Source organism: Fundulus heteroclitus, chromosome 13 (genome assembly GCF_011125445.2).
Source record: "Fundulus heteroclitus isolate FHET01 chromosome 13, MU-UCD_Fhet_4.1, whole genome shotgun sequence".
Lineage (NCBI taxonomy): Eukaryota > Metazoa > Chordata > Actinopteri > Cyprinodontiformes > Fundulidae > Fundulus > Fundulus heteroclitus.
In genome coordinates this window covers 928,569-948,368 of record NC_046373.1, presented here as the reverse complement: position 1 = coordinate 948,368, position 19,800 = coordinate 928,569, and the positions used below count along the sequence as shown (strand labels likewise).

The following is a 19,800-nucleotide window of genomic DNA, read 5'->3' as shown; positions in this document are numbered from 1 at the left end:
CAGAAAAAGATACTCAATGTTTCAGCAAACCAAGATACAACTTCATGCTCCCACCTTTGTGGGAACAGTTTGGAGACGGCCCCTTCCTCTTCCAACAGGACTGTCCACCAGTGCACAGAGCAAGATCCATAAAGATGTGGGCTGCATCTGAAACATTCAAATTATATCTCCTAGCTCCTGTTCCGTGACCTTTCATGAGGTCAACAAAAAGGACTCATGAGAAGGAAATTCGGCCTGCTGTAAGGATTTAGGACAGCCTTTAAGGCATACGTTATTACAAAACGGAAACGCACATGGATGATGCTGAAATTCAGGCAGCCTTCCAAAAAAATATAAAACTACTTAGTGTGCGCTCTCTTCTTTCCAGACATTTTGTTAGTTTCCTTGATGTGGACTGTGTTTATATGTCATGTAATCCAAAGAATTGTGGGATTCCTTATAGCTCTTTAGCGTCGGTAATGGACATTGCGATCATCCTATGCTAAAGGAGCTATAATAGGAAGCACACAGTGTCCCTCTCCTACCTCCTTCTTTACTCACTGCACTATTCAGACAGCACTTATCATGGTGGAGGCACTTCTGCTTTGGCTGAAGAGTCCGTACTCATTATATCTTTCGGATGCAGCGATGAATGAGAGAATTTCGTCTGGATGACCTTGACTGGCCCGCACAGAGTCCTAACCTCAACCTGATAGAACACCTTTGGGAGGAATTAGAGCCGAGACTGAGAGCCGGACCTTCTCGTCCTACATCAGTGTCTGACCTGAAAGATGTGCTTCTGGAAGAAAGGTCAAAAAGTCCCATAAACATACTCCAAAACCTTGTGGACTGCCTTCCCAAAGGATTTGAAGCTGTTGTAGCAGCAAAGGCTGGACCAATGTCCTGTTGAACCCTATGGATTACGAATGGGAGGTGACTTAAGTTCATGTGCGAATCATAGCAGGTGACCGAATACTTTTGCCAATACAGTGTACCTCATGTTGTAGCTGTGAGCTCAGTTTTCAATGTTTACGAGGTGAACTGTGAACATGAAATGACTCATTTGAACGTGGATGAACTGAATTTAGATCTAGTGAACTGGCTCTGTACTGAGCGAATATGTGCAGGATTTACATAGACAAACTTCTAACAATGTTTCAATATTTAAAACAGAAAACTATCCTGGGAGGATCTTTGGGAAGGTTTTTGTAAACAAGCTTTTGCGTGGCTACAACGTTCATAATCACAGGGTTACGTAACAATAATGAGCCCACTCCGTATTCATTTTCATTTGTGAAAGCAGGTCAAGTGAAATGCGCTGCATGTGGAACATATCAGAAGCATTTTTGCAAAGACGCCACTGAAAAGCAAACGCACTTGTTTAAAGCTGTGTGAAAACTGTGTTATCATACCGACGTTTGATGTCCTTTTGTCTCACGCACGGAAAAACAAAAACTTTGCGTCGCTGCAGAAGACAGACTGGCGAAACAGGAGGAAGTGTCGCACAATAATCTGGTATTCAGCTGAAGGGGCCTGCTTTCCCTTCGCCTTCGCCTTGGTTTATTTCACGATGATTTACAATAAAGCCCAGAAAGTCTCCGCATGTGGGCTGCTGCATCAACATATTCTGAATCCTGACTGTAGCTGCTGTACTGCATACACAACCCTGAGGCACTGAGGAATCCTGAGAATGGCTTCCCTTCCCCTCTGTGAGCTGTTTAAAACCCATCATGGTGTTTTGTTTGAAAATCTGTTTGCTTTTAAGGCTCCAAAGACACAACTGAGGCCATCTAAAAAAAAAAAAAAAAAAAAAAGGCAATACTGGTTTTTATTTTCTTCCACACAAAAATAATGTGAGTAACCCATAAATGGGTCAACAATTTTATAATTACAGTCTAATTTTGTACTTCACAGAAATTGGCAAATAAATATCTCATTTCTATTTAATAACTCTCAGGTTGTGCTTGTACGCCCAGGACTCACAGAAGAAAGCTATTCTGGTTATTTTCTGCCAATTGTATGCGCAGGAAGTGTAAAAGAAGCCAAAAGTTTTGGTGACTTAAAACCAGGGACCACAGCTCAGAGGAAAACTTCAGGGACATACAGAGCCTCACACAGGTTGTCAGACTTTGAACTTTCTCCTAGATTGTCACATTACAACCACAACATATTTAAAATATAGGTTTAGCCAACACAAAACAGAGAATATTGAAGTGAAATGGAAAAGGAGACAGGCTTATGTCATTCTTTATAGATATTTGTAACTGTGAACATGAAATAACTAATTTGAACATGGATGAATTGATGAACTGCCACAGAAGAAACCCAGTATCACTTTTCTTCCACTTCCTGGTTATTTTAACGACTCCCCATTACTAAGGGGGTGAACCTGTTTCGGTTCAATTTGCATGTTATCTAAGCCATTACAAGGCCTTTGTTGGGCAATACTATAAAGTTTGCTACTCCACACTACTCCAGACATTTTGAATTGAGAAAGCTTTCAAACTTCGGAAAATAGTCCAGTTGTTGTTTTTTTACTTTTTTGGAAGTTATTTTGGATGGTACTGTATAGATTCATCTCGTTTCTGGCATTTGTGGTCTTACCAGACACAGTTGGCATTTGGAGTGATGTGGGTAGGCAGTGACGACAAAACAGCTCTTAAAGTGGATCATTTTGACCACAGACTGTATGCATGACGCAGATCTAAAGCGGTACCCATGAAAGTTTTCATCCTTCTTGAGCTGTAAGGAGTAAAAAGATCTGCACCGATTATAAAGGCATGGCTGAGGAAGAAGAAGGCACACGTTCTGGCAGGTGTGAACACAACTAAAGCCAAAGGTTTTCAATCGCCTCGGACCCCTGGTACCTCGGGGCCCTTCACTATGTTTTGTTGTGGCCCCTCGTTTATTTGAGGCCCAGTCTGCTGTAGACTATGTGAAGAATTACAACAACAAACTCCTTGGATTTTATCAGATTGGGGCATGGTGTGGTGCTTCTTGTCAGCATTTAGCCTACTTCATGTTGTCATACAGGTTCTATTTGAGTGAAAATCTTTTTCGCATTTTAGAAGGTTGTTGTTTTGGAAGCAGAAAAGCATCTCCAGACCATCACACCACGACCACTACCATTAACTGAAAGAGCACTAAATACTAAAATTTGTTTTATGATCTGAAACATTTTTGTGTGATGAAAAAGCAGAAACTGAATAAATTTCTGCTTTAGAGAGACAAGAGAAAAACTGGATGCGGAGGGAAACTCACCCTCTCCTCCTCCTCTCTGAGGTCGGGCATGGTGCTGACGCACAACGTTACAGCAGTGATGGCGACGAACAGCACGGACAGGCAAGCGAAGATTTTGCCGGGCAGGCCCGAGTGCGGGTTCTCCACCATGTCCCTCAGCCTCCGCATGCAGCCCCCTGAGAGGGTCTCCTCCGGTACCGGCGGAGGCGGCTGGCTCTCCTCGCAGGACTGTGGGGAGGTGAGCTCGGCCTCCTCCTCCTCCAGCCTCTGCTGCTCCTTGTACTCCTCCTGCCTTAGACGCAGCTTCCTGAGGCAGCACCACTCGAGGTTATCGTCCTCCAGGCCCCAGTACAGCAGCTCCTCCTGGAAGGACAGGGCACACATCTCCCTCAGTAGTCTCAGCTTCCCGGCCGCCAGGAAAGTCACGATGATGCGGAAAGCAGACGGGTTCCGGTCGAAGAAGTACTCGTTGCGGCTGCCGTCGTAGTCGTCGCACACGTCCATGATCTCGGCTTCGTTGCTGCAGCTGCGCAGCTTGCCCAGTCGCGTGAGCGGGAACTCGTCCAGCGTGGACCAGGGGATGTGATACTTGATCCCCCCGACGTTGATTATGGCTGCCTGGTCAGGTAGGCCTGTCTGCTCTCCGTCCTGCGGGTTGGACTGAGGCTGCAGCAGAACCTGGGCTCTCTTGTAGAACAAACCCTTTTTGGACGTGACCTCCTGTGGATTTTCCACACGTTTGAAGCGGAAGGGCGTGAACTGGCGCTCAGCGTTGCCTGCCAGGAAGGCCACCTCCTGGTACATCCCTGCGAACCCGGCTGGGGGACCCTGTCCTGCACAATGCGTTGACAATCTGAAGCCACTGAGAGCTTGTCACCCATTCAGCAGCAAAAGTTGTCTCTGTGGAATGGAAGAAGCAAAAAAAAAAAAACATTTTAGATACATAGCAACGTTTGTTTAACGCAAACCAATTACTTTAAATTAAATTGAACTTCCATTAAAATCCTTCAAAATGTTTGCTATTGCTAATCTGTAAAACATTAACCATAACTGAGGACCCCTTAATGAAAAGAATGTAATGGAGCTGATTGTTACTGGGAAGGTGCGTTGTGCCCACTCTGTGCTTAATATTTAAATAAAGAACATTAGTGGTCCAAGAACAGAACCCTGGGGAACTCCACCAAAGAGAAGGGCGTCGCCCTCTGACTCCAAATGTGTCATTTTTGATACAAATATTTCTGAGACCCCTGCCTCTTTAACTAAGTCAGTATTTTTATGAACATACAATTCACAACATACAAAGGAACATATTTTACACACCCTATATAAAAATGCAGAAAACATGGGGAAAATGTATGTTTTGGTCTAACGTATCGTAACGTAACGTAAGATACAAAGAAAAGTTGAAAGCCTTATTGTTTTCAAGCAATCAAAAAGATTTTCTCTTTTTTAACGTTTTTAAGTTTCCTAACAATTACCTGCATCAGGCTTTAAAGAGTTAAAAAGACATACAGTCACAGTCAAGAGATTCTAATATGCGTTCCGATGAAGGTCATTTTTCAGACTAAAAATACCTTTTGAAACCAACATCCTCTAAGCAAGTATTAAACATTAAGCCCACATCTATTGTACAATTTGTATTGATCTGATGTAATACTCAAATCTTAAATGTCATCTTTTCATCAGCTGTAAGCTCAAAAATCATCATAATTAATGGAAAAGTTCAAAACCATCAGTCTAGGTTTAATTAATGTATATATCTATATGCTTAACTTAGTGAAATGCATTACTGCCACAGAAGAACTTTTCAATAGAATTCCAATTTATTGAATATTAATGTAGATAAAGTAAGGATAACACCAAAGGAATAAAGCTTCTTTCAGACCAGTAAGATCTGAATTCCTCTGTTTAAGAGCTTAGAATATCCCACAATGCTTCAGTCGGGCAATCAGAATATTCTGGTCCACTATATAAAAAGCAACTGAGGGCAAAAACTAGAAGAATGACTGAATATGTAGCTGAAACAGATTCTTCTTTTGCTTTAGGTATAGTTTCTGTATCAAGAAGAACTTTATTGCAACCCGACTGAAAGAAGATTGATAGACTCAGTATCATTATGTTAATCAAAAAGAGGCTGGACCATTACCACTCTTTCCGATATTTAAATCTTAAAATACAGTCATGCTGAAAACAAAATACATCCCTGCTCGATCGTGGGTTTTTAGTATTAGGAGGTAATAAAAAATTGTTTTATCAGGTTCTCAAGTTATTTAAATCTGACCTGGAATGTACATAAACCCATTAACACATTGTTGCTGCCTGTCAGTCTGGAAACGGTTATTAGACCGTTACGTCTCGGTTTCATGTTCATCATTCTCTGGTGAGAAAGACGTTTCACAAGTGGAAAACTCTTCTAACTTTCCTAGAAGCAGAAGTCCAAGTAAATTCATTCCAAGGTCAGACCATGCATTGGTCAGAGGACTAACAAAATATTCCCGGTCCCTGCAGTTACCACCCTTAAATGTTAAAGTTTATCGATGAAAAGTGGGCAGATGAGACCAAAGTCATAATCTACAGCACCATGTCAGGTAGAACCTCAACCTGCAATGTCTGCACAAACATCCTTCACCGTCTGTGGGGGTGAAGATTGCTGCAACAGGACCTGGCCACTTTGCAGTCATTAAGCTCCTCATGAGCACATAAGAAACTTAGAAGTGAAATGTCAGGCAGTGAGACGGCTGAGGCCTCATTGAGCCTGGGTTACGTAAGGAAGGAGCGGCTAAGGGTGATTCTACAAGCTGCTGATTTATGGGTGGCACTTAGTGTTTCTCTCTCAGCTTTCTTTATTAAACAATGACATGGTGGCTTTTGTTGTGCATTTTCTACGTACGACTCAACTAACTTAGAAAGCTTTTAATAAAGCTGGTGGAACAAACTCAGAGTGATGAGCAGATGATTTGTGTTTAATTATACTGATGCAGGCTGAATTATTTTGAATATAGGAACCTGAAAAGCATGTTTTCTGCACTTTAATTGCAACGACACCTCAAAGTAAAGCATGCAGATGGCATGCTGCGCTTTGAACTCACTCAATTTAATTAAACGTGTCGCCTTTCTGTTCGCTGCGTCGCCAGTCTTCTCTGCTACGTTCTGTTAAAACATACTGCAGGACACGTGCTTCATCGATTCGACCTCGCCGCCGCACACCAAGGCAAATATGAAAACAAAAGAGTCTCAGCTGTTGTGTATAACAAATAAGGCTCGCCCACTGTAGGCTCCATGTTTAATCTTGTGCAGCAGGGGTTTATCCATTTTTTATAATTACACTGGAGCACAATCTATTATTCAATGTAGACTTTTTTTCCCCAAGATTAACAACAACCTGTGTCTATGCAGAAATGCGGGGTGGATGTAGGGATTTTACAGCGTATAATACAATGCGAGTAGCTTATAGTGACAAGTAGATCTGAAATGCCCTCATGGTGCCATTTCTGATCCTGCTCTTAGCTGGTCTGGAAAAGGGGATGGGAATTTAGTGTTAGTGTTGTGAAAAGGATTTAAGGCCCAAGAGCAACAAAATACAAAAAAAATTGAGATATAAAAGAATTTATGGCACTAAATCCCAGAGTAACAAACCACACAAACCAGAGTAACCCTTCTTTGTAAAAATTACTTTTCCTCATGTATATTTGAGGTAATTCCGCAGCAATTTATTTTCATGAAAACATATGTTCTTTGTCTTTCTGAGCGGAAAATTACCTTTGATTTGGCGAAACGTTTGCAAAACAAGCTGGATGTTCCTATGATCATCGGCTTTTACACGGCTTTGATGGAAACTTTGATTCCACAGACTCCCCGCTGCTCTCGCTAGAATCAGACCGGTGGCATCTATCATTGATTAAATGCTGCGGCATCCACATCTGATCTTTTGGGAAGATATATATATATATATATATATATATAGATATATATATATATATATATATATATATATATATATATATATATATATATATATATATATATATATATATATATATATATATATATATATATATATATATTACTTTTACACGTCTAAGCTGAACCCAGAGTAGAGCCGTAAAAAGGCTGGTGATGAATGGCGTGCACCTCAGGCAGCGGAGGGGATGTAAAGAAGCTCCACACATCATCACAACAAACGAAGACAGCTCACCCCTGCCCCCGAGTTTACTCTTGTATCGGGAGGCCAGTCATTTGGAAACGGTTGATTTTCTCCAGGGCCGGCGTTTAGAGAGCGCTACCTTTACAGCTAGTCTGCTAAAGGGCTTGTGACAGGAGCACTTTACTGAGCGTGACACTGAGCCCTGGGGTGGCTTCAGAGGGACAGTGGGAATAAATTACAACTACATGGGAGGCACTTAAAACGCAGAGAAATGAAAAGTCATGCTGGGTTTGTTACATCATGGAAATATTGCATCCGTTTCCAAATACTCTACAGTGGTTGTCGGAAAGCCTCTCTTAGATTCATGATTTATCTACAGTTAGATGCAAAATCCTTTACACCCCTGGTAGAATTAGGTTTCATTTTTTTTAAATCCATCAAGAAGCTTGTTTTTATGAGGGGTTGAAGCTGTTTTATTATCTTGAACGATAAAGAATGTTAAAAATGAACAGCAATTTGAAAAAACATCAGTTTTTATTTACATCCTAAAAAAGCTTACATTTCTGCTGCTATTTGAGGATTTCTCTTTAGTGATGCGCTTAAAATCTTTGAAGTTGGAAGGCCTCCTTGCCATGACCCTAATCTTTGCTCGACAGACTCTGGCTGGTTTGCTTCAAAACATATATTAATATTAGGGCTGGGCAAGTTAACGCGTTAATTTCGCGTTAACTTGATTCACGCGAAAAACTTGATTTTCGCGTGAAAATCAGCCGGCAGTTGCTTCAGCAAAGTATTAGTTTAAAGGCTCTGCATACTTTTGCAACACGCTGATGGCAGCTTTCAAAATTCTTTCTAGTTGTTTATCATTTCTACAGTAAATGAACAGATTTGTTTGCTTTCAGATGAACTGTACTGTATTTACAGTTTTTATTGGTTGCTTTGACGCAGCAGTCAACTAAAAACCCACATTTTTCAAAACAGTTAACGCATAGGCCTAAACAGTGGCACCAATGGTCAAAATTAAACATTTTGTTTGCAAAAGGCTCCAACTCTGCCAAAACATTTAACATCTGATCCAAAAGCAGATTTTGCCCTCAAACAACACAACTTGCACACAAATGTTTGAGCCCTTCCAATCATTCGTTACACAAGGGGCAACAAAATTCAAAACACCACACTCAATGTGAATCAGTGCAGCATTGCTGGTCATTGTAGCTAAAGACTCTACGCAGCTTACATGCCAGTGTCATTTGTAATCAAATTTGCCTTTTTGCAAAAAATGGATCCAGAAGCAAATATGTTGTGATGCAAATTTTATTGATTCTTCATTCCTTTTTTCCAGATAAACAAATGAAATATTCCAAAACATGAAAGATTCCAACAGAAAATACTAGGGCTGTTTGTTCCTTCTAGTCTATTCTGTCCTGACGAAGAGGCCACATGGCCTCATCTACGTCACACTCAATATTTTCCCTTGCAATGCACATAGGGAAAAATCTTCTTGCATTCCTGATCCATCCTTGACATGCCTCTGCATCTATATCTTGTGCAGCAGCAGTCATTGCATTGAGCAAGGGCATCTGCTCATAGGGGCAGTGATCATACACTTTCCATCTCCATGCACTGAAGAATTCCTCTATAGGAATAGATAGAGATGTATATACTGTATAGCAGCAATACCTCCTGGCCCGTCGAAAAACTCTTACAATGGATGCAGCCGTGTTTCTATTTAGAAAAGGTTGGACTCTTTGTCCTGCCCCTCTAAGTGAAAGGCCATGATTTACCACATGATCAATCATAGTTGCCCAAATTTCATCTGTAACTTCAGCCCTTCCAGCTACCCTGCCACCTCACACATGGATTCCTCTTCCTCATAATATTCTTCCCCTGACCCATCTACCTCTTACTCTGACTCTCATCTGCCTTAGACCATCCATGTTTGCACAGAACAACACACAACATGACACCTTTTACGTAAAGCCTGCAAACTGATTGCAAATTGAAAAATTGTGTAAAGAAGTGTCAAACAGGTGCTTCAGTGATTTGATTCTGATCAGGAAGTTTCTAAGAGCTTGGAACATATAGTTTCTGTTTTGCTACCACAGCTAAAGCAATGGAGTTTGGACTGCATGAATGACATCTGCGTTAACTGTTTTGCAAAAGGGTGGGGAAAATGTGTCAAACCAATGAAAATGGGTTAACTCATTTGCAGGAGGTGTCTTTTGCTCTGCTGAGATGGTGATGAAGAAAATTGAGAGGTTGCCAGTTTCTTCAAACAGGTCAAAGCAATCTATAAAAACTGTAACATCCCAGAGTTTTCAAATGATTTATCTTACATCAGAAAATCCCCGCGTGTGTCTTATTATGTACAGATGGCTTTCGGGTTAAGACATTTCTACAAGACAAACACGGGTCGCGTAGCTGCTCGCTGTTCCTCGTGATCGCCGTCGACTTGTGTTTGGGAGTTAGGTTTGCGTGGAAATGTGTGACAAATGGAGCTGAGTAGCATAACAAACCCAAAGTGATATTTTCCTCCGCTTCATTAAAGTTGATTGTGTACCTGAAGATTGAGGAGCCCTTTAACTGCTGCGTTATTCTTTGTTTGCCACCAGATGCTCATGCAAACACAGGATTTACATGACTCTTTGCATAAATCAGCAATCTACAAACCACTGATGCCTTCCCACATCCACTTCATCATCATCTTTGCAAGAAACCTGAAGCACTCGTACAATGAGGGCTTAAATGCCGCTGAACTACTACCTTTCTGACTGGTCTCTTCTCTTCAGGCCATTTCTTTTAGTTATACTTCGCTCCAGATATATTAGGACATTTAAGTCCCCGGCCGGCACAACGGTGAAGACTGAGTGGACAGAAATCTGTTTTGTAGTCTAGAAAGAATGAATATACGTCAGCTGTAGTGTTATATGCATTAACAGAGAGTGTTTCATAAAATAATGACGCGTGTGCTGTTTAATATGTACAGCTTTTCCGTGTAGGGACGCGATTGAGGCCTCCTATTTAATGAGTCACGGGCGCTGATGATTATGTTCAGAAAGTAGCTTTATTATTGATTCAATGTCCAATGTTCCCAGCTGGAAATGGAAAAGCAACACAGCCTGCTTTCTCTGGTATGAATTATAAATGTGCTAAATGGGTTGACAGTCTTTAACCCAAAGCCCGTTATTAATGTACTCTGAAAGCTCAACAATGCAGCAGCGCCTCTGTTCGGCGTGGGCCCTCGGAGTTGCTGAACAGACCTTAGACCTGGAACACATCCAGTCGTGTGTCCGAGCGGCACCAGGCCCACCGGAGCCGCTCGCAGCCGAGTTTGAAGCGTCTTCTTGACGGAGGCATAGTGGCGTGGGCACCTTTTTGTAGGAGAGCGGAGCCAACGGACCATAGACATTCTATACGTAGTCGCATCATTGGGTGGGTTCTGCCTATGCTGCGATGCGTCAGAGCGTCCGCCATCTTAAATGTGGCAAATCTGCAGTTACTCAGTCACTTAAACAGTATCAGAGGGACATTTGATCTCTGAATATACTTTGTATTTGTAGTATTTTTGTTTTTGTAAAATTACAAGCTTATTTTCGTATCCCTTTAGCTTCATTCTCCTGAATTTATTCTCCAAAAGAATAAAAATATTTAAAATAATCTAACCTGGCCCTATTACTCCAGGAGTGAAATAATTCTGCAAACTATTCTGGAAATGTTCCCCCTTAATTCTCATAATATGACATTTTTCTCATAACATTATCACTTTTGTGTGTTTTTTTTGTTTGTTTTTTACTTCATTGACCTAAATTCTGAATTTTATCTTTTTATTTTTTGAAATAATGAAGACCACAATGTTTAGATTTAACAAATTGATCCTTATATTCATAACACATACACACACAAATATATATATATATATATATATATATATAGATATATAGATATATATATATATATATATAGAGATATATATATATATATATATATATATATATATATATATATATATATATATATATATATATATATATATATATATATATATATATATATATATATATATATATATGGCAGATACAAGTAGTGAAATTGACCAGAATACATTTCCTATGCAGCACAGGAATGAGGCATCTTTTCTGGTTCACGTTCACAATAACAGAACTCAACTTTTTTTCTGCCACATACAATATGGCGGCGACGTTGACATGCGAACCTGCGCCCTATGACGCGTCTACGTATATGATGTCTGTGCTACGGACGGCGTGGATTTTCAGTAACATGTTTGGATGCTTCCACAGAGGAGCTGTCAGAGCCAAAAAGCACCAGGGAAGTTTCACAGGCCAGGTTTCAAGGCTCATGGACAGAAGTGCCTTCTTTTACTGCAACACCCCCAACACCCCTGCCTTTTACCTCCTAGTCCTGGGAAAAGTCAGTCAAGTCTGCAAATAGCCACCGTTCAACCCTATCGGGCAAGCGCTAAGACGGCTTTAAGACAAATATTGCAAAATATTGCAGAACTAAACAAGCTGACACAAAAATGGAAACATTGCACAGTAACGTAAAAGCAGCACCCTCTTCCCCAGTTTATACAGTTTATCTTCAAAACAAAGTTCATTTTGGGGCGAGTTACACTTTAATAACTTCGGACTCGACTCATGATCTCACTTGGACCTGAGGTGTTTGACTTTGAACGTTCGTGATATCTCACACCAAAAATAAAGTGTGCTAGAACACAACCATGTCAGACGCACAATCCATTCTACTGTGCAGCTCTGGCGATTTGCCAATATTTCCTCCTCTTGTCTCTGCAACACGCACAATGAATCCACCGTGCTATTTTCCTGCTTTTCTTCCGTTTCCTCCGATGGTGGAGACGAGCTGTCATGTACCACTATCAAAGAGGTGTGCACAAGGGTGGAACGAGAAAAAAAGAGAGCTGTGTGTGGTATCACCCAGGCTACTGGGCAATGTAACTCTGTAGAATTATGTCAAGGCACTTTCAGGAACATTTTTTTAATCTGGACGCAAGTCTCAGGACCAATTCCTCATTGCTAGACTGGAGACAGTGACTTGAGAGCTGCCAGTGGTTGTATCAACATGGGTACGGGATGCCAGAGCTGCCACAAATGTTTTCATTTAGATGAATGAAATGAATTTGTCATCAGAGATTCGTCTGCATTTTACAAAACGTCACTTTCTTGAGTCAGTTAAAGTTCCCTCCCAACTTTGCAGCCAGTTTACAGTGACTTGTTATAATCCACAGGTTTTACACAACAGAGAAAAAATATATATTAGTCATTTAATTTATTTACACAGACGATGAGGTGTTCATAAGGGATGAATTTGGGTTTGGAAAACATTCCATACAGTGTGCAGGCATGAAACCCAAACACACTTATGACATTTACACTCACACAAAGAGATCATTCAAACTAATAAAACAACTAATGCCTAGTTAATATTAGCTTCAAGAAGCTTTAATGTCATTATGTGATACCACAATGACATTTTTGGTGAGGCTGACACCGGCTCAGAGAGCACGTAGTTACACATAAGACGCAGACACAACATGATCAATAAGTTGATTGTACTTTTCTTCTAAGTTGGGTTTATTTTTCACTCATTAATTTGATCATGGAGCCTGTCGGAGGTTCTGACTCAGATGTAAACCCTAAAAAGTTTAAAGATAAGCTTTTAAATCAGATGCTTAGTGCTGCAATCTACTAATCTTGTAACAGTAAAAAATTAATTTTTTTGAATTTATTATTGTTTTTGTTTTTTTTCAACTTCAGCTCCTCTTGTCTTGTTCTGGCAAAGCAAATATAATTTTAGTACTTTGTGATTAGATTACATATTTGGTTAAATATATAGTTTAAGACTCAGTCTTTCCACTTGAGACTGACTTGAGACTTACTACTGGCTTGTAAAACAGTTTTTTTGAAATATACATGTTAAATTAAAGGTGCAACGAGAATTTGTGTGGTGACTAGCCCTAACCAGTCCTAATCTGATATTTTCCAATTACTAAACTCATCACTAATCTCCCTTCCTCTGCTGTATTAAACTAAAAACACTCTTCACTGGGGAAATTGTTGTTGTGTATAAAAGAACCCGAAACCTTGCAATGTACAGTGTCAGTGAGGAGCTTCAAACTGAAGTCAAAGGGAGCACAAAGACATAAGAATAGGAATGATTTTTTTCTACATTTTTGTGGTTAATTTATGCAAGATTTACAGCAGCCAATAGGAAGGCTGAAAGATGTACAGCAAAGGTTACTGTTCTATCAACCACCATTATGCAACATGATGGTGGTTTTTGGAGACCCCAGAATAAAGGTGCTGGTTGGCATTTTCCAGAGAACACAGAGTAATGCTAGCTGTGCTAACAATGCATGTCACTGATGTGAGTCTTTAAAGTCAAAACATTTTTAGCTGACGCTAAAATTAGCATCTGCAAGTCAAAGCTTTACAAAAAACATTATCTTTGAATGAATGGATCTTTAGTATTTGTGTCTCGTTTACTTGCCCTGAAACTAACAACGTGCTCATTCATTCGGATATCAAAACACTTAAATTGCTTTACTGCGAGTGAATGGTTTTGGTATTTTGATGATCGCTTTTACTTTTTAAGTTCCTCATGGTCACTCTGTGTGTTAAGTACAAATAGAAAACGGCAAAATTCAAATGCTATGTGATAAATTAGAAAATCTGGCATCCAAAGTGCACAAATGCAACTTCTGAAGGTGTAAGAAACTTTCGAACAGCACTACATCCATGCAGTCTGGTGTTTGGTTTTTCAGATTTATGCTGACATAAAAGATAAAATTGTCCTGCCGTTGCTGCAAATAAACCCAGTGTGTATAAAAAATGCACAAGGCTGGTTATTGCATATAACCTGCATGCTCAGGTTTTTAACAACAGCATGATCCTGCTGAGTCATGCATAAGTGTGATGCTTCATGTTTTGAGCTGCTTTAAATGCATTTTGCATTGCGCCTCCTCGCCATGTGCTGTATTATCCCTGCTTTATTTTTGCCATTAGCTCATCAAACATACTGGATCTCTGTTTCTGGTAACACCTCTTAATGCATTAACGGCAGCTAATTTGAATGGAAATGCACAACGTTAAACCTCTTCTTCAGCCCTAGGCTTCTGGGAAATCACTCGTTGTGAGTGGTTTCCCACTCATCTCTAATCTTTTTATTGACTGGTGAGAGTTTCAGAGTTTTTGTAAATGTGAAGTGCGTTATAAATGAAATCAATTCATCTTTTTATTTTCCAGTGCCTTAATGCCACTATTTAAATGTCTCACTTTATGCCAGCTCCTTTGTGATGTTTTTTTTTTTTTTTTCTATATCTGAGTTTTTCTGTGCAGGCATGTTTAGATCCACAGCTCCCTATCTGTTCTGCTGATGATTATCCCACCCACCCACTCTATCTTCTTCAATCCTTTATTGTTTCACGTTGTTTCTAAAGATGCACCGATCATAGTCATTTTTGACCAATTTCTGATTTCCGATTTTTGTAACCCTCTATCGTGCCAATACCAATTATAAGCAATACCCATTTTCTTTCAGAGCTATAAATAAAAGCATACAGAATGCATTATAGCATAGGGGAAGTCACACTCTGTGTGTGTAAAAGAACAGAAAAACCGAGCATTAACAGCTATACATTACTGATATTAAAAAGGGGAAAAAATCATTACAAAGGAACACTTTAGGCATTATTGAATATCACAGTTATCATTACCAACTATAAATAGCATTCTTCACATATATTTCCTACAGAATGTAGATCCTAGCCTTAATGCTGATAATTCTCCACAACAGCCATGGATTCAAATGTCTAAAAGATAAAAACATTAATTTTGTGGTAACACTTTAACCCATTATATTTTGCAGCGTGAAGCCTTTAAATGGCATCTTACACCTTTTTTAGTTTCCTCTGACCTCTTTTTTAAAGCCCCTCAGTAATACTGAAAATAGCTAACCCAGAGTGGTCCTTCCTCAGTAGAGGTACGGTCAACACCAACAAGGTGAATGAAGCGAGTCACTTACATGTTGTCCCCATTTCAGGAGCGAATTAATGGTTTCGCTTTTCGAGCGATGCCAACAGAGCGAATAGAACGAAGCAAAACTGTGACTAGAGTGTCGTGAAAGTTTGCTAGAGTTCAACGATCTCAACTTTTCTGTCAATTCGCACGCGGTTAAGAGTGCTCCTGGTCCATTTGTTTAAATGTGAAAATGTTTTCTGTGTCCTACATATTAAGGCAGTACAATTAGGCAAGATTTCTATTGAGCAATGTTGGATTTGCTGACAGAATACATCTGTAGTCTGTGTCCCAGAGGGTTAGTCGTCCCGCGACGTGGGGCAGCAGCTCCTCATACTGTGTCCCAGAAAGACAGAAGTACGCAGCTACAGGTGGTGGTACTCGCCAAACGGATTGGGTGGGCTCAGGGGCGTCAATGCCGTCGTTTGGCTTTCTACATCACATGCAGCACTGTGATTCGCTCCTTAAAATCCATCTCCACCACAGTGAGTTGGACAGGCAGAAGCGACCGGCAAGCAAATAGACGCCCCTCCTATTTAATGACGCGGTGGAGCGAGTTGGGGGGGGGGGGGTGGCTGCGTTGTGAGCTTGGATTGTTTGCGAGAGAGGCGAAATATCAGGCGTCCAACAGTAGCTGATCAACAGCCGATCAATTTGTCTTGGTTGCGTTCGGTGTGAACGTACCTTAACAGTGTCCACACTAAGGAGTGCTGTTATTGTGCCATTCATTCACTGATGGATACAAAATCTGATGTTTGAATTTCCAAGCTGCTAGTCCCTATTCAGAGCCGGTCAAGTTTAAAATCGACGGATTCCGGTCGCAAGCCGATTTATCGGTGCATTTCCCCTTCTTTCTTCGCGCTGTTCCTCTGTCTGAATGAGACAGTTACCCAGAGCCGCTGCAAGAGAAACACGTGGCTCCTCTGTCCTCAGATGACTTTCACTGTGATGCGACACTGTTCAGACACAATGTTTAGGGATAAACTAAGCAAGCTTCCTAAACTTTATAATTTAACAGTTCTGCTGAGCACACCATAAACATTTTATAAATCTGTTTCCACAAAAACAATCAGCCGACTCCCTCGAGCAAAGACCTCTTAACTTCAAACTGTCTCTGTCTCGCGCTTCAACATCATTAGTGCTCTTCAAAAAGTTTCATGAGCTCTGTGACAGTCCCTAATTGAAAATTAAACCTGCACTGCGAGTCTGACACTGAGTGTCAATCAGCCGGTTTAGAGAGTAGAGACGGAGCCAGACAGAAGGAGATAATGGACTGAGTAAAATGCCTGTTTGAAAAAGTGTCAGATTTGAGGAGGGGGGGGGGGTACCTTATGGTGCTGTGTGAGAGGGTTGTTATATACAATCAACTGCTGGGTTGTTTCTTTAACCTAAATGCTGAAGTCGGGCCGTTGTAATGAGACATTAGGCCAAAATGTGGGATGCAGTTTGTTGGGAGCCGCGTCATTCTTTGTCATTTTAAATTAAACGACCTAATCGGATTTCACTCTTCTACGGGACAAAGCTGTGTATAGTGAAGCTGATGTCCGCAGGCTGTACTTGACTTGACTACAGGTTCGTTCACTTAAGTAACTTTGAGCTTTTTATGTGCAAAAATGTTAGAGGGAGAGAGTGCCAGCTCACTGTTGCTAACTCCAGAGTCAGGGAAGTATAGCCAACCTATTGGCTGTCCTAAAAAAGCCAAATGATATCACATCATTTGCAATATATATGGAGCTGTAAAATAATGTAGACCCACAGATATTGCAAAAGAGTAGAAAACACCTTATATATGTTTAAAACTGCAATTTAACTTTTTTTTTAATAACTGGGCTCTGCTGTTAACTAAACCCAGGGCAGGATTTTTCCTTATCTGACCCACCACTTGGGGTTTTCTAGATTTAGTGTTTTGTAGAATATAGCGCTTAATGCAAAACAAAAAGAGGAGGAACCATGCAAGTCATTTGGTTTTTGACCCAAGCACCGAATGGACAGATGCACACCCAAACAGAGAGGATGACTGTTTTAGTAGGAGGTGCAAAGATTGGCACCTTTGGGAACTTTGTCAGGAGATCACAGTGAAAGCAATAAGTGCTTTACTGCTCACAGCGGAGGCAATAAGAAAGTTTGCCACCTTCATACATTCGGATGAGCCACGTCAGCCTCAATCATCTCTTTCCCCTCATGTTCTGCGATCCCCAACTCTTCGGATCTTGGTTCAAACCAGCACCGTTCTCAGTATCCAGGACTCACCGGGTGTGATGTGGGGCTTGAGTCCATCTGCTCCAGCTTGTTCGCACGATCGCGCCCCTCGCCACGCAGCATGCCTTTAAGTTTCCCACGCAGATGGTGCGGGACATGGTGGCAGGATTTCACGCTGAGCTCCCAGGACTTCCTGGTCTTCGCGCTTTCACCAGAGGACGCGTCTGGAAAACACCGAGCATCTGTCCGCGGCACACTACCAAACAAGGCGCAGCTGGAAGTCGGCATCAGCGACCGTCCGCCGGCCTGTCGGTCCCTCTCTCCGTCCGAGGCGACGTGGCGGACGCTGCACAGGAGCGACGGTGCGCGTGAGAGAGACGGGCTCCGAGCAGGTGGGAGGCTGCCGCCCCGATCCTCAGCGATGGAGCGCTCAGGTGCGTCCGGAGCTGCGCGCTCCGCGGTGCGCTGCGCTGCGCTGCGCTCTGACAAACACCGACTGTTCTCAGAGCCGTCTCAGCGCGTCAGAGGGAGGGTCTGTCATCTCATGCCGCTCTGTGCTGCACACTCATCTGAGTGCTTTAATTCTGACAGCAATTTATTGGCCAGCAGCGGCTGATGGATGTCTTCCTCAGCACGCAGGGTCAAGCAAAAGTATTCAATCCCCTTCAACTTTTCCACCCCGTGTCACGTCACAACAGAAAACTTGAGCGTATTTTGTTCGCCCCCCTTTGCTGCTGTTTGCAGCTGGGATTCTTTTGGGATGCGTCTCTACCAGCTTTGTCCGTTTTGTACTTTTTCCAGATGACGCATTTTCAGTCAGATTGGATGGAGATGTAGCTCTGGACTTTGACTTGGCCACTCTACCGCATGAATATGCTTTGATCCATTGCTTTGCGTGGCACCTCCCACTCACACGGTGAGACTGGGAGGTGAACCCTGTAGAGCAGTTTGCATCCTTTTAGCAAGTTGTCATCCCTTGATTGCACCGATGCTTTTGCTTAACTCATAATTCAGACTACTTCCCCTGATCCTGCAGAAGAAGCCAACGCCATTGGTCCCCATGGGGATGCGTTGGAGGTCAGAGGAATTAGTAGATTCGGGTTTCCAACAGACAGGGAATTTTCAGTGTAGGCCAAAACTTTAAGGTTTTTTTTTTTTCCACATCTGACCAGATCACCTTCTTCACGTGTTTGCTGCGTGCCATACATGGGTATTTACAGATGTCAAACTGTTTTTCTTTCAACAATGGTTTTCTTACTGCCTCTCTCTTCCTTAAAGTCCTGATTTGTAGAGAGTGTATGATTAACAGTTGTCCTGTCAGCACATTCTCACATCTGAGCTGTGGATCGCTACAGCTCCTCCAGAGTTACCATGGCCCTATTGGCAGCTTCCTAGATAAATACTTACCTTGCTCATCCTGTCCTTTTAGGTCTTGGTCGGTTTGTAGCTGTGTGCTCATTTCTTTTAACTGAGGATGGGTTTAAATGCTCATGACATTGTTTTTTTTAATAACCTACGTTGCTCCAAATGTCTACTCAACTTTTGTTCCTGATCGTCTGCTGTGTCCCTTTATATTCATGATGCCATCTGTTGACTAATGTTCTCCAACAAACCTCTGAGGCCTTCACCGAACAGCTGGATCTATACTGAAATTAAATTACACATAAGTGGAATCTATTCACTAATCAGTTGACTTCTGAGGCATCATTAAATTAAGGGTATCGGATTAAAGGGAGCTGAATCCACATGCACGCTACACTTCATGTGCTGCTTTGTTCTGGACTATCACATCAATTCCAAAAAAAAAAATGTTTTTTTGTTGTAGCATTACAAAATATCAAGAAAGTTAAGGAGCAGTATTGTTACTGAGATGTCCAAGACCTCCTCTTGAACATCTCACAGGCTTCCTCCATTTGTTTTTCAATCTCATCTGGCCTGTGAAAACATCTGAGATGTTGACTTTAAATTTGCGTCTTAACTGCTACTTTGTTGTATCACCATTTTACTAAATTCTGAATCATTTTACTTATTGTAACCTTTTTAACGATTTAATAGAGGACTTTATTTTTAAGCCACGAATTTACTTATTGTTTATTTTTGAACCACGTGACTGCTTTTCCTTTTATTCTGCGCCCGACACTTTGGTCCTGTGGGTGTTTAATGTGCTCTATAAACAAAGATGGTTTG

The 19,800-nt window shown here is 41.3% G+C and overlaps 1 protein-coding gene across 1 annotated transcript in view; it reads right to left on the bottom strand.

The window, feature by feature from the left end:
* Positions 1 to 19,451, bottom strand: part of kcng2 (potassium voltage-gated channel, subfamily G, member 2) — a 61,145-nt gene extending 41,694 nt beyond the window's left edge. Inside the window, exons 1-2 of the mRNA XM_012875774.3 lie at positions 17,665 to 19,451; positions 3,241 to 4,119 (exon numbers count right to left, since the gene is read on the bottom strand). Coding sequence (XP_012731228.2) covers positions 3,241 to 4,023 — 783 coding nt within the window. The 5' untranslated portion in view covers positions 4,024 to 4,119; positions 17,665 to 19,451. The remainder of the gene's footprint in view (positions 1 to 3,240; positions 4,120 to 17,664) is intronic.
* Between the last annotated feature and the right edge of the window lie 349 nt (positions 19,452 to 19,800).